The sequence below is a fragment of the Neophocaena asiaeorientalis genome, unplaced genomic scaffold, assembly GCF_003031525.2.
Source record: "Neophocaena asiaeorientalis asiaeorientalis breed wild unplaced genomic scaffold, Neophocaena_asiaeorientalis_V1.1 scaffold39, whole genome shotgun sequence".
Lineage (NCBI taxonomy): Eukaryota > Metazoa > Chordata > Mammalia > Artiodactyla > Phocoenidae > Neophocaena > Neophocaena asiaeorientalis.
Window position 1 is genome coordinate 121,350 of NW_020175670.1, and position 13,397 is coordinate 134,746.

The following is a 13,397-nucleotide window of genomic DNA, read 5'->3' on the forward strand; positions in this document are numbered from 1 at the left end:
CTTAGTTTGTGAGTCTATTTCTGTTTTGTAAATAAGTTCATTTGTATCATTCTTCTACGATTCCGCATATAAGTGATGTCATATGATATTTGTCTTTCTCTGACTTACTTCACTTAGTATGATAATCTCAGGGTCCATCCATGTTGCTGCCAATGGCATTATTTCGTTCTTTTTAATGGCTGAGTAACATTCTATTGTATGGATATACCACATCTACTTTATGTATTAATCTGTTGATGGACATGTAGGTTGCTTCCATGTTTTGACTATTGTAAACATTGCTGCAATGAACATTATGCTGAATGTATCCTTTTGAATCAACCATGAGATTTTGATATAGCAGTCTATATGTATAAAAGATTGATTTAAGTTGCTGGTTTCTTAATTTCATATGCATTTCCAATATCCTACATTTGTATTCTCCTCTTCTCATGATTACTGGTTTTGATATACCTACAGGGAGATGATTTCCTACCTTTACTGTATGTTTGCCTTTACTGGTGAGCTTTCCCATTCATAATTTTCTTGTTTCTAATGATGGCCTTTTCTTTTCTGCCTAGAGAAGTTCCTTTAGCAGTTTGTTGGCATTTTGTTGCAAAGCTGGTTTGGTGGTGCTGAATTCTCTTTCTCTTAGCTTTTGCTTGTCTGTAGAGGTTTTGATTACTCCATTGAATCTGAACAGGAGCCTTGCTGGGTAGAGTGTTCTTGGTTGTTTGTTGGTTTTTCCCTGTCATCACTTGAAATATATTATGCCAATCCCTTCTGGCTTGCAGTTTCTGCTGAAAAATCAGCTGATAACTATATGAAGATTTCCTTGTATGTTACTTGTTGCTTTTCCCTTGTTGCTTTTAATATTTTCTCTTTGTCTTTAGTTTTTGAAAATTTATTATGTGTCTTGGCATGTTCCTCCTTGGGTTTATCCTGTGTGGGCCTCTCTGTGCTTCCTGGACTTCAGTCCATGTTTCCCTTCCCATGTTAGGGAAGTTTTCGGCTATTTCTTCAAATATTTTCTCAGGCCCTCTCCCTCTCTCCTGGGACCCCTATGATGCAAAAGTTGGTGCATTTAATGTTGTCTCTTAGACTGTCCTTATTTCATTTTTTTCCTTTCTTCTGTTCTGCAGCAATGATTTCCACCAATCTGTCTTCCAGCTCACTTATTTGTTCTTCTGCCTCATTTATTCTATTGATTCCTTCTAGTGTATTTTTCATTTCAATTTTTGTATTGTTCATCTGTTTGTTCTTTAAATCTCTGTTAATTATTTCTTGTATCTTCTCAGGCTGTGCCTCCATTATTTTTCCAAGATCTTGGATCACCTTTACTATCATTTCTCTGAATACTTTTTGAGGCAGATTGCCTATCTATCTCCACTTCACTTGTTCTTCTGGGGTTTTATTTTCTTGTTCCTTCGTCTGGAACATATTTCTCTGCAATCTTGTCTAACTTTCTGTGTTTGTGGCCTTCATTTCTCATGCTGCAGGTTTGTAGTTCCTCTTGCTTCTGGTGTCTACCCCCTGGTGGGTGAGGTTGGTCCAGGGGCTTGTGTAGGCTTCCTGGTGGGAGGGCCTGGTGCCTGCACACTGGTGGATGGAGCTGGTTCTTGTCCCTCTGGTGGGCAGGGCTGTTTCAAGAGGTGTGTTTAGAGGCAGCTGTGCATTCAGGATGACTTTAGGCAGCCTGTAAGTGGGGCTGTGTTGGTTGTTTGTCCTGAGGCATCCCAACACTGGACCTTGCAGGCTGTTGAGGGGGGCAGGTTTCAGTGCCAAAATGTTGACCTCCAGGAGAGCTCATGCCAATGAGTACTCCCTGGGGCCTCTGCCACCAGTGTCCTTGCCCCCAGTGAGCCAAAGCCGACCCCCACCTCCCCAGGAGACCCTCCAAGATACACAGGTAGGTCTGGCCCAGGCTCTTATTGAGTCACTTCTTTGCCCTGGATCCCAGTGCACGTGAAACCTTGTGTGTGCCCTCCAAGAGTGGAGTCTCTTTTTTCCCCAGTCCTGTGGAGCTCCTGCGCTTTGAAGGCCTTCTCATGCGCTGCTGGCCTTCAAAGCCAAATGATCTGGGCTCTCCTCCTCCTGATTCCAGATCCCCAGGCTGGAGAGCCTGATGTGGGGCTCAGAACTCACTCCTGTGGGAGAACCTCTGTGATATAATAATTATTTCCCAGTTTTTGGGTCACCCACCCAGTGCATATAGGATTTGATTTTACTGCAAATGTGCCCCTCCTACCATCTTGTTGCGGCTTCTTCTTTGTCTTTGGATGTAGAATATCTTGTTTGCTAGGTTCCAGTCTTTTCTATTGATGGTTGTTCAGTGGTTGTGATTTTGGTGTTTTTGTGAGAGGAGGTGAGCTCAATTTCTTCTACTCCACCATCTTGTCTCCTCCCATGTCAATTATTACCTTAAATGTCAATGGAGTAAATGATCCAATCAAAATACAGAATGATACACTGAATAAAAAACATGAACCTACAATATGCTGCCTAAAAATGTCTCACTTTAGGGTGAAAGACAAACACAGACTGAAAGTGAGGGGATAGAAAAAATATTTCATGAAAATGGAAATAATAAGAAAGCCGGGGTAGAAATACTTATATCAGACAAAATAGACTTTAAAACAAAGGCCATAAAGAAAGACGAAGTGTATCATATGATAAAGGGATCAATACTAAAAGAGGCTATTATACTGATTAACATATATGCACCCAATACAGGAGCACCTAAATATGTAAAAGAAATACTAATAGACATAAAGGGAGAAACTGACTGGAATACAATAATAGTAGGAGATTTTAACACCCCAGTGACATCAATGGACAGATCATCCAGACAGAAAACCAGTAAGGCAACAGTGGTCCTAAATGATACAACAGACCAGTTGTACTTGTTTTCAAGCACACATGGAACATTCTCCAGGATAGACCACATACTAGGTCACAAAACAAGCCTCAACAAATTTAGAAATCATTTCAAGCATTTTTCCTGACCACAATGGTATAAACTACCAGAGAAAGAAAAACAGGAAAAGAGTGAATACATAGAGACTAAACGACATGCCACTAAAAAAACCAATGGATTAATGATGAAATCAAATAAGAAATCGGAAAATGAGAACAAAACCTTACAAAATCTATGGGATGCAGCAAAAGCAGCTCTAATAGGGAAGTTCATAGCAATAAGGCCTTCCTCAAGAGATAAGAAAAATCTCAAACAACCTAACCTACTAGCTAAATAAATTAGAATAAGAACAAAAACAAACTCACAGCAGAAGGAAGGAAATAATAAAGATTATAGAAGAAATAAAATAGAGATTAAAAAAACAATAGAAAAGATCAATAAAATCAAGACCAGGTTTTTTGAAAAGATAAACTCAACAAACTTCTAGCCAGGCCCACCAAGAAGAAAACAGAGGATCCAAATAAACAAAATAAGAAATGAAAGAGGAGAAATAACAACTAATAACACAGAAATACAAAAAAAAAATACTATGAAAAGTTATATGCCAACTAATTGGACAATCTAAAAGAAATGGACAAGTTTCTAGACACATACAGCTCACCAAAACAGAATCAAGAAAAAACAGATAATTTAAACAGACTGAGCACTGTAAGTGAAATAGAATCTGTAAAAGAAAACAAAACAAAACTCCCTGCAAACGAAAGTCCAGGACCTGATGGCTTCACTGGGGAATTCTACCAAACATACAAAGAAAAACTTATACCTATCCTTCTCAAATTATGCCAAAAAATTGAAAAGGAGGGAAAACTCCCAGAGTCACTCCATGAAGCCACCATCACCCTGATACCAAAATCAGACAAAGACACTACAAAAAAAGAAAATTACAGGTCAATATATTTGATGAATATAGATGAAAAATGTATCAATGTAATGTGCCAGATTAACAAAAGGAAAGACAAAGCACATGATCATCTCAATAGATGCAGAGAAAACATTTGAAAAAATTCAACATCTATTCATGATAAAAATTCTCACCAAAGTGGGTACAGAGGGAACATATCTCAACATAATAAAAGCCATTTGTGACAAACCTACAGCCAACATAATAATGCTGAAAAGCTGAAAACCTTCCTGCTAAACTCAGGAACAAGACAAGGGTGCCCACTCTCACCACTTCTATTCAAAACAGTATTGGAAGTCCTAGCCACAGCAATCATACAGGAAAAAGAAATAAAAAGTATCCAAGTTGGAGGGAAAGAGAGAAAACTGTCACTATTTACAGATGACATGATACTCTATATAGAGAATCCTAAAGTCTCCACACAAAAACTATTAGAACTAATAAATGAATTCAGCAAGGTAGCAGAATACAAGATTAATATACAGAAATCTGTTGCATTTCTTTACACTGAAATATCAGAAAGAAAATTTAAAAATCCTTTTTAAAATCACATAAAAAATACCCAGGAATGAATTTAACCAATGAAGTAAAAGACCTTTATACTAAAAACTATAAAACATTGTAAAGGCAACTGAAGATGATTCAAGGAAATGGAAAGATATCCCATGCTCTTGGATTGGAAGAATTAGTATTATTAAACTGGCCATACTACCCAAAGCAATCTACAGATTTAATGCAATCCCTGTCAAAATACCATGACATTTTTTTTTTACATAACTAGAACAAGTAAACCTAAAATTTACGTGGAACCACAAAAGACCCAGAATTGCCAAAGCAATCCTGAGGAAAAAGAACAAAGCTTGGAGGCATAACCCTTCCAGACTTCAGACTATACTACAAAGTTACAGTAATCAAAATAGCTTGATATTGGCACAAAGACAGACATATGGATCAATGGAACAGGACAGAGAGGCCAGAAATAAACCCAAACACTTATGGTCAATTAATCTATGACAAAGGAGGCAAGAATACAATGCAGAAAAGACAATCTCTTCAAAACATGGTGTTGGGAAAGCTGGACAGCTACATGTAAATCATACCTTATAGAAAAATAAATTCAAAGTGGTTTAAAGAACTAAATGTAAGACATACCATAAAACTTGTAGAAGATTACATAGGCAAAACATTCTCTGCCATAAATTGTAGCAAGATTTTCTTAGATCAGTCTCCCAAGGCAAAAGAAATAAAAGCAAAAATAAACAAATGGGACCTAATCAAACCTAAAGCTTTTGCACATCAAAGGAAACCATCAACAAAACAAAAAGACAACATACAGAATGGGAGGAAATATTTGCAAATGATGTGACTGACAAGGGGTTAATATCCAAAATATACAAACAGCTCATACAATTCAATATTGAAAAAACAACCCAATGGGCAGAAAACCTAAATAGACATTTCTCCAAAAACGACATATAGATGGTCAACAGGCACGTGAGAAGGTGCTTAACACCACTAATTATTAGGGAAATACAAATCAAAACCATAACGAGGTATCACCTCACACTGGTCGGACTGGCTATCATCAAAAAGTCTGCAAATAATAAATGCTGGAGAGGGTGTGGAGAAAAGGGAACCAACCCTTCTACACTGTTGGTGGGAATGTAAATTGGTGTAGCCAGTATAGAAAAGAATACAGAGCGTCCTTAAGAAACTAAAAATATAGTTACCATAGGATCCAGCAATCCCTCTCCTGGGCATAATATCTGGTAAAGATGAAAACCCTAATTCGAAAAGATATATGCACCCCATTGTTCATAGCAGCACTATTTACAATAACTAAGACATAGAAACAACCCAAGTGCCCACCAACACCTGATTGGCTTAAGAAGATGTGGTACAATGGAATATTACTCAGCCAAAAAAAGAAAGAAAGAATTCCATTTGCAGCAACATGGATGGACCTAGACAATAGTATACTTAGTGAAGTCCAAGAAAAACAAATATATGATATCACTTACATGTGAAATCTAAAAAATAATACAAATGGATCTACATATAAAATAGAAACAGACTCACAGACATGGTAAACAAACTTATAGTTACCAAAGGGGAAAGGGAGGGGGGAAGGGATAAATTAGGAGCATGGCACTAACAAACTACAATACATAAAGTAGATAAGCAACAAGGATTTACTGTATAGTGCAAGGAACTATATTCAATATCTTGTATTAACCTATAATGGAAAATAATCTGAAGAAATATGTAACTGAATCACTTTGCTGTACACCTGAAACTAACACAATATTCTAAGTCAACTAAACTTCAATTAAAAAAAACCAGATCACCACTTCTACAAAAGCATACAGCACAATCATAAAGTCAATTTTGTTTTAATAGCAGCTGTGTTCAGTAGCATTTCTAAGAAACAAGATAACCTAGTAGTTATAAAGTTGGAGTCATGTACCAGACTTCCTGGGTTTAACTCGCTCTGCTAATGAACAAGTTATAAAACTGTGCTTCAGTTTTATCATCTCAAAGTAGATATGTTATAATTATTATATATTTAAATAATTATATAAGGAATAACATGTAAATTATTATTATTATTAACCTGTAGGGATTTCATGAGGATTAAATGAATACAGGGAAAGTGTTTAGCAGAGCATCAATAAACATGATTTCTACTATTCCCCGACATAACAAAGTAGGAGGATAGATGTACTTACAAGTTTGAAATTCTTGCAGGGCAAGGAGTATTTGTAAATTTCCGTCATGAGTCCACATACTTACTTATTTTCTAGGGTATCAATCCTTCTCTTTTGAGGCCATGCGGAATACATCTCTCTTTCTCATCTTTTCAGATGTAGCAGACATTAGCATTTTTAAAGCCATAGTGTTTTTCTGTTAATTATATGTGGACGAAAAAACAGTAAAACTCACCTGCAACACCTAAACTTAAATATCAAGAAAGAAAACCACTACTATGCATGTGAAATAAAATGTAGGTTATAAATAATGTTTTACTATAATTAATTCTTATGTGGTATTTTCTGTTTAAGCATGCTAATTTTTTTCTATTAAATACAGTAAATGGTCTTACTTAATGCATTCATTCACATAGCAAGAATCTTGAAAGTAATGAATTATTTTAGAGTATTTTTCTAGCACTTTTTGTGGGAAAACTATCCTTGAATGTTCCATTTTGGGTATGTTCTACATTTATAAAATGGATCAAAATTAAAGAATGAAATCAATTATGAGAGACTCAGTTCTGATACGCTAAATTAAAAAGTTTGATATTTTCATTAAGTGCAGGAAATGACAAAAAGTCCTCTGATTTCCTGGAAAAAAAGAATATAGTCCTTTCACAAGTCATTTCTATTCTTTTAAAGATCAAGATTTAAAATGTTCATTTGAAAGTTCTGTTTATGTAGTGGAAAGCTCTCAGGTTGACAATGAGAGCTTTGCTGAAATTTTTCAGGATATTGGTTAAACTGGGTTTGGCTTTATTTTACCCTCAGGATAGCATGGACACCGTGAGGTCTCTGACATACCAGTGACTAACGTCCATTGCTCTTCATTACAGGGTGACAGTGGTGGGCCTCTGGTCTGTGAGCGGCCTGGAGGACAGTGGACATTATTTGGCTTAACTTCATGGGGCTCTGTCTGCTTTTCCAAAGTCCTGGGACCTGGAGTTTATAGCAACGTGACATACTTTGTCAAATGGATTGAAAGACAAATATACATCCACGCCTTTTTCCTAAACTAATTCCAAAGATGATCAGAGACTTTTACCAGCGACACTCAGAGCAAATAGCCTTCTCGATAGTGGAGGACTTCCTGCAGAGAGCTGTGTGGAAGCACTTTCATGGACAGTAACGCTCCACAGTGCACTGCAAATGTTCATGTTTGTCTTGGTCTAATTTTATGCAGCTTTTTTTTTTTTTTAATTCTATTTTTCTTTTGCATCAAGTTGAATGAAAATCTTTTAAAACCCAGAGCAAAACAGAGTTTGTTCTTTTGCCAGGCAGGCCTAACCTTAACTATAACATGAAATGATCAACTCTGGAAACAGAAGAGTGTAACAGGTTAGAGAAAGTTCCCTTTTGTCCAGTCACAAAAAGGACGTTGAGATCCAGGCTGACTAATCTTTGCCAGCTTTTGTTTCTCAAGCACAAGAGCATAATAGCAAATTACAATATTAACATCAGAGACTTGCTTTTGATTTATTAAAAGCCAAGATAATTTACATGCTTAAGTTATTTACTATTACTCTTCTAAAGTTTGCATAATGCTGAGAACTTATGAAAGACAGAGCATCCATTTAGGTAGCTGAAATAGCAAATCACATTGAGCACAAAGCTCTTTTGACATCAATATTAGCACTTGGCATGCTTGGACTGCCCATTCTGAAGTTAAATCAAGATCGTAATTTTACAGAAAGTCTCCAAAGAACCTTCCTAGAGCTGGAGTTTGTTCACTGTGTATCACTTAGCCAATTGAGATTTCGACAACTAGGAAAATACCTGTGGGAAATATTTCATTCTGCCTATGTGACAATGAAGTTGAGATTAAACTTTGCTATAGGAGGATTTGCTTTAGAGTAGAGAGATGCAATCTTTTCAAAAGAAAATTGCACCCCACCCCTAATTAAGTACTTTCCAGTTTTCTTGTGTTTGTCCATACCAATAAAGTCACAGAAATGTATCTGAAAGCACAGTAAAACTTTGCACGGAGAAAAACATTTTGTAATTGTCCTTGAAAGACGTTTAATTTCTGGTGTTGCCATTTCTTCCCACTGATAATTAAAACAAAAATTTAAAGATGCTTTTAAGCACTAGGCCACTTTACACACATCAATTTTGAAGTAATTAGTGGTTACAGTATTTTTTCCCTGCAAAAAACTTCAAAACACAAATCTTCACATGCACCTACTTAAATTAGCCAGGCATCCATTTTGCAACATCCAAATGCCTTTTGAACAAGTAGGATTCCCTCCACCAGCAACCTGGGCTGCCTCAGCATTCCCCAGAGACTACCTGCAATTTTATACGTGTCTTTTTTGTACTCTTTTCTATATGTGTGCGTAGGTGACATTCGAAAAGTTGTCTTGACACTTTCCACATTATTCATCTCTTGTTCTGTAGTTTATATAAACCTATTGAGAATGTAAAATCCGGCAACCGAATTGTGGTCGCAACTGTATGAAAGTTTAAGAACATATGTCAGTTTTGTTATACTTATAGGTACGTAATGTAACAACATATGCTCAACTTATGTTCAGTGAAATATACATATTGTACTTACTTTAAGTAACCCTTAATACAAATAAAATGGTATAATCTTTTCTTTTTATGGATATAAAACATGGAGCAAGCCCCAGAAAACGGTGCCTCCCACCATTATAGTTGGCACCCAGTTTCCCACCAATCAAAAATTTCTTGTCTTATATCTCACTCCCCCAGGAACATACTCTTTTATTTTAGATGGAAGATGGCTCTTTGATTAGTCCGAAATGAGAGGTTGCTAGCAGTCTCCAATAACCCATTGAGGGTCCAAGGAAAACTTCAGCCCTGATAAGAAGGCAAGGATCTTTCATGTCTAGAGCACATTTTGGGAATCTGATCCAATTCTTTTATAAATCTTTATGGGTAAAATTGTATCTCACATGTATACTGTTAATTTTTTTTTTTTTTGGCTACTAGGAGCACATTTGGGCTCCCCCAAATTTGGTGAAATACACTGAATACCGAAATGCAACAGACCACATCAGCTTGGGTAACTGTGTAAAAGAGTTATTGTAGATAAGACCCTTTAAAGGCTTCATACAGATCCCAAATCTCTTTTGCCTGAGGGCCAGAAATGTTTCAGAATCCAGAATTTTAAAAAATGTAAAAAGCATAATATTACAACGTTTAGCACCCAGTATAAAATCTACTAATATTTTCATAGCAAAATATATGAATTACATTAAATAAATAAATAGCCTTACATCTGTTTAACACATTGAATTTGTGCCTAATTTATGAAAACTTTTTCAGTTTTCAGAGTTCTTGAGACTGGAATTGTGGATAAGAGATTGTAGACCCATAACATGAAGACTCAAGACTTTCCTCTACTCATGTGTACAGATACTTTACATCCTGGCGACTGACCTTTTCTCTTAGTCTTTTGGACTCAGTCTTTTTATCCTTAGATTCTAATCTTTTATTTGCAAGTGAATATATCTCTTAATTTTTATTTATCGGAAGATGATGATCTCAAAGAATGAATGCCAGCTGCTATGAGGATCACTGACTTTTCCATGTAAGAAAAGGTCAAAACAGTATTCTGGTAAAAGGTGTGCTTTGGGATTTTCCTTCTAAGCTCTGGTACCAATTAGTGTTGGATTTGGTGAGTATCTATAGGAGCAATGACAGCTTTTTGTATATGTTATTTATTAAACAGTTTATTTTTTTAAAATCTTAAGAAAGAAAGCTACCTCCATTAGCCATATGGGATTTTGAATATTCTAGAAATCAGTCTGTATAAAAGACCACTTGCAATAACATCAGACGGCTACAAAAAATGTCAGACCAGGACAGTAGGCAGCAGGTAGAAGATTAAGCCCTGAGCATAATACTTGAATAGTCATTAAGAAGAGCTTCATATAGACATGGAACATTAGCATGGAAATTTCATGAAGGAAATTCTGGGTGGCTGACAATTTTCAGATGGACAGATATAGACTTTTAAAAGAACTCAACAAGAATATATAATCTTAAAATAATACCTGACAGTTTTGGTAGAAACTAGTTTCTTTGTTCCAACTAAAACCAGCATACATGATTTGCAACAGCAATTAACTTTATATAGACATTCTTGTCCTAAAATGTATTAAAAAACAAATGTAAGAACCTCATGGAATCCTCCTGAGAACCACCTGTATTAGTGTCAGTTCCATAATATCTCATTTTTAGAGGTTGCAAAAGCAGAAAAGTTGTAGGGTATTGTAAAGACTATAAACCCTCAAATGATCTCCCTAAGACTGTTCTGAAATTGATTGTCTCATTTTGATTAGGCTATTGTCAGTTTTAGAATATGGGAAATTGACAAAGGGCCCCTAGACTCAGCTGATTTTGTATTCCTCACCTATGGCCTCTGTTTCCCAATTGAAAACATCTGCACAGAGGTATACCTCATAAAAAGTCTTCTGTTGACAGGAAGCAGAGAGAAGAACACATCTCCATGGAACTCTGGCATCCCTGCTGCCCCTTACCAGTGAAGCCTTCCACCTCAGGAGAACACTGAAATGAGCAGATAGTAAAATAAATATATGTCTCAAATGAATTCCCTTGAAAATATTTGCATGTCTAGAACAATTAAAATGCTTTTACAAAATCCAAAAAGTTTCCTAAAAGCATTTGATTCTGAATTAAATATTTCACTTCTCTAAACTCTGTTCAGGTCAAACTCTAACCTCCTTTACAAATGTCTACAAACATACAGTAAAGGTCATCACATTGGCTTTTCCAAGCCCAGTAAAATGTTCTTGTCCCTTAAGGAAAAATCCAAGTCATGCTGGTTTGGTAGAGGAACCTCCTTCAAAGGCCCTCTTCCAAACTTGAAGGACTACTTGCAACTCCAAGGAGGGTATTCTGCTCTTTTAATCCTTTGAGGGTCCAGCCATCCCTGAGGCCTTATTTTCAGAGTAGTCTGAGTCTAAAGCAGTTTCACATACAGATAAATTCCCTTGCTCAACAGCACAAGAAGTTGCCGACATCACTGCAAAGACAGCAGAACGGTCAGAAATGGGTATTCTCTCTGACTTAACAGTGGAGTGGTCAGAATACTTAGATGTCAACTGATCCATCCTTCCAGCCCCTTTTCACTTCTTGAGAGCTTCAGTCCTGTCCTCTGCAGGCAGTCTGTCAAAGTGTTTCGCCCTCAGAATTGGAGATGGGAACAGGGATCCCTGAAGAACTCTGTATATAAACCTAGGTTACAAAAAGCATCACAGAATTACATTCACCTCAAATGCATTATGGGACACAAAAAGTACTCACCAATTAGAAAAAGTAGAAGGGTCTGATGACCCTTCTTGAGGTAAAGGGGGAGAATAAGTGAATTATAAAATGGAAAATATAACAATATTAAATTAGTATTTGTGAAATGCTGAGAAAATAGTGAGTTCCTGATTGTCAAATAAATAAAAAATAAAAACTGTAAAAGTAGAGATACCAATAGTGCTACAGCCTTAATGTTAAGTTAAATGAGATAATACATATAAAGCAGGCCAAGCATTGGCACACAGTAAGTGAGTATTTTTTTAAATGCTAGCTATTAGTTTCCTATGGCTATTGCAGCAAATTACCACAAACTTGTCCCTTTCAGTCCAAGCTGACAGTATTTATGCTGCTATAGCATTCACAAAAACCTTGTGAGTCTCCAATGTATGTTATGGGTATTTACACCATTAGATAAGAGGGTCCTCCACAGATCTTTCCTGTATATCCCATCTCCTTCCTTGGTGACTGCTGAGATGGCTAAGAGGATCCATGAGTCACATACCTAATCTCTTCAGCACTAGCAAAGGCTGTCCGGCCACACTCTGAGCCTTCTCTCCAGAGCATACTCCCAACAGCCAATCTCCTAATTTTAGCAAATTTGAAATCTGGATAGGCTGAGAATTTTCTAAATCTAGTTCCTTTGGGCTTAATAGTACTTCCCTCAGTCTCTTTTCTCTCACATTTTTCTGTAAGCAGCAAGAAGAAACCAGATCAAACCTTCAAAAGTTTGCTTAGAAAACTCCTCAGCTAAACATCCAAGTTCATCACTTACAAATTCTGCTTTCCACGTAACAGTAGAACACAATTCAGCTAAGTTTTTTGCCACTATATTGCAAAGATCCCCTTTCCTCCAATTTCCAATAACATGTTTCTCCTTTCATTCTGAGACCTCACCAGCAGTGCCTTTAATGTTCATATTTCTAGCAACATTCTATTTATGATCATTTACGTGTTTTCCAAGATGATATGGCTCTCTCTGCCCATGCTTCCTCCTTGCTTCTGAATTTTCACCAGCAGACACTGTAATGTCCATACTTCTATTGACAGTCTGTTTAAGGGAGTCTAGTATGTTTCTATTATGTGCCTCAAAATTCTTCCAGGCTCTGCCCGTTATCTAATTTCAAAGTCTATTTCACATTTTTAGGTATTTGTTACAGCAGCACCCACCTTTCTGATACCAAAGTCTGTATTAGTTTCCTATAGCTGCTGTAACAAATTACCATAAATGTGCTGGCGTAGAATAACAAAACCTTATTCTCTCACAGTTCTGAAGGCCAAGAATTCTGAAATCAGTTTCACTGAAACAAAATCAAGGTGTTGGAAAGGCCATGCTCCCCCTGGAGGCTCTAGGGGAGAACTCATTCCTTGCTCCTTCTGGCTTGTGGTGGCTGCAGGCATTCCTTGGCTTGTGACCAAGAGATCTCTGCTACCATGGTCAAAGTGCTTTCTCCTTTTCTGTCAGTGTCAAATCTCACCCTGCCTCTCTCTG

General features: G+C 36.7%; 2 protein-coding genes across 2 annotated transcripts in view; one reads left to right on the top strand and one right to left on the bottom strand.

The window, feature by feature from the left end:
• LOC112390641 (atrial natriuretic peptide-converting enzyme-like) overlaps window positions 1-7,960 on the top strand; it is a gene marked incomplete at its 5' end in the record, with an annotated part of 114,468 nt that extends 106,508 nt beyond the window's left edge. The window contains one exon of the mRNA XM_024731672.1: window positions 7,447-7,960. Coding sequence (XP_024587440.1) covers window positions 7,447-7,629 — 183 coding nt within the window. The remainder of the gene's footprint in view (window positions 1-7,446) is intronic.
• Window positions 7,961-8,072: 112 nt separating this feature from the next.
• ATP10D (ATPase phospholipid transporting 10D (putative)) overlaps window positions 8,073-13,397 on the bottom strand; it is a 115,435-nt gene continuing 110,110 nt past the window's right edge. The window contains exon 23 of the mRNA XM_024731670.1: window positions 8,073-11,836. Within this exon, the coding sequence (XP_024587438.1) occupies window positions 11,728-11,836 (109 nt within the window). The 3' untranslated portion in view covers window positions 8,073-11,727. The remainder of the gene's footprint in view (window positions 11,837-13,397) is intronic.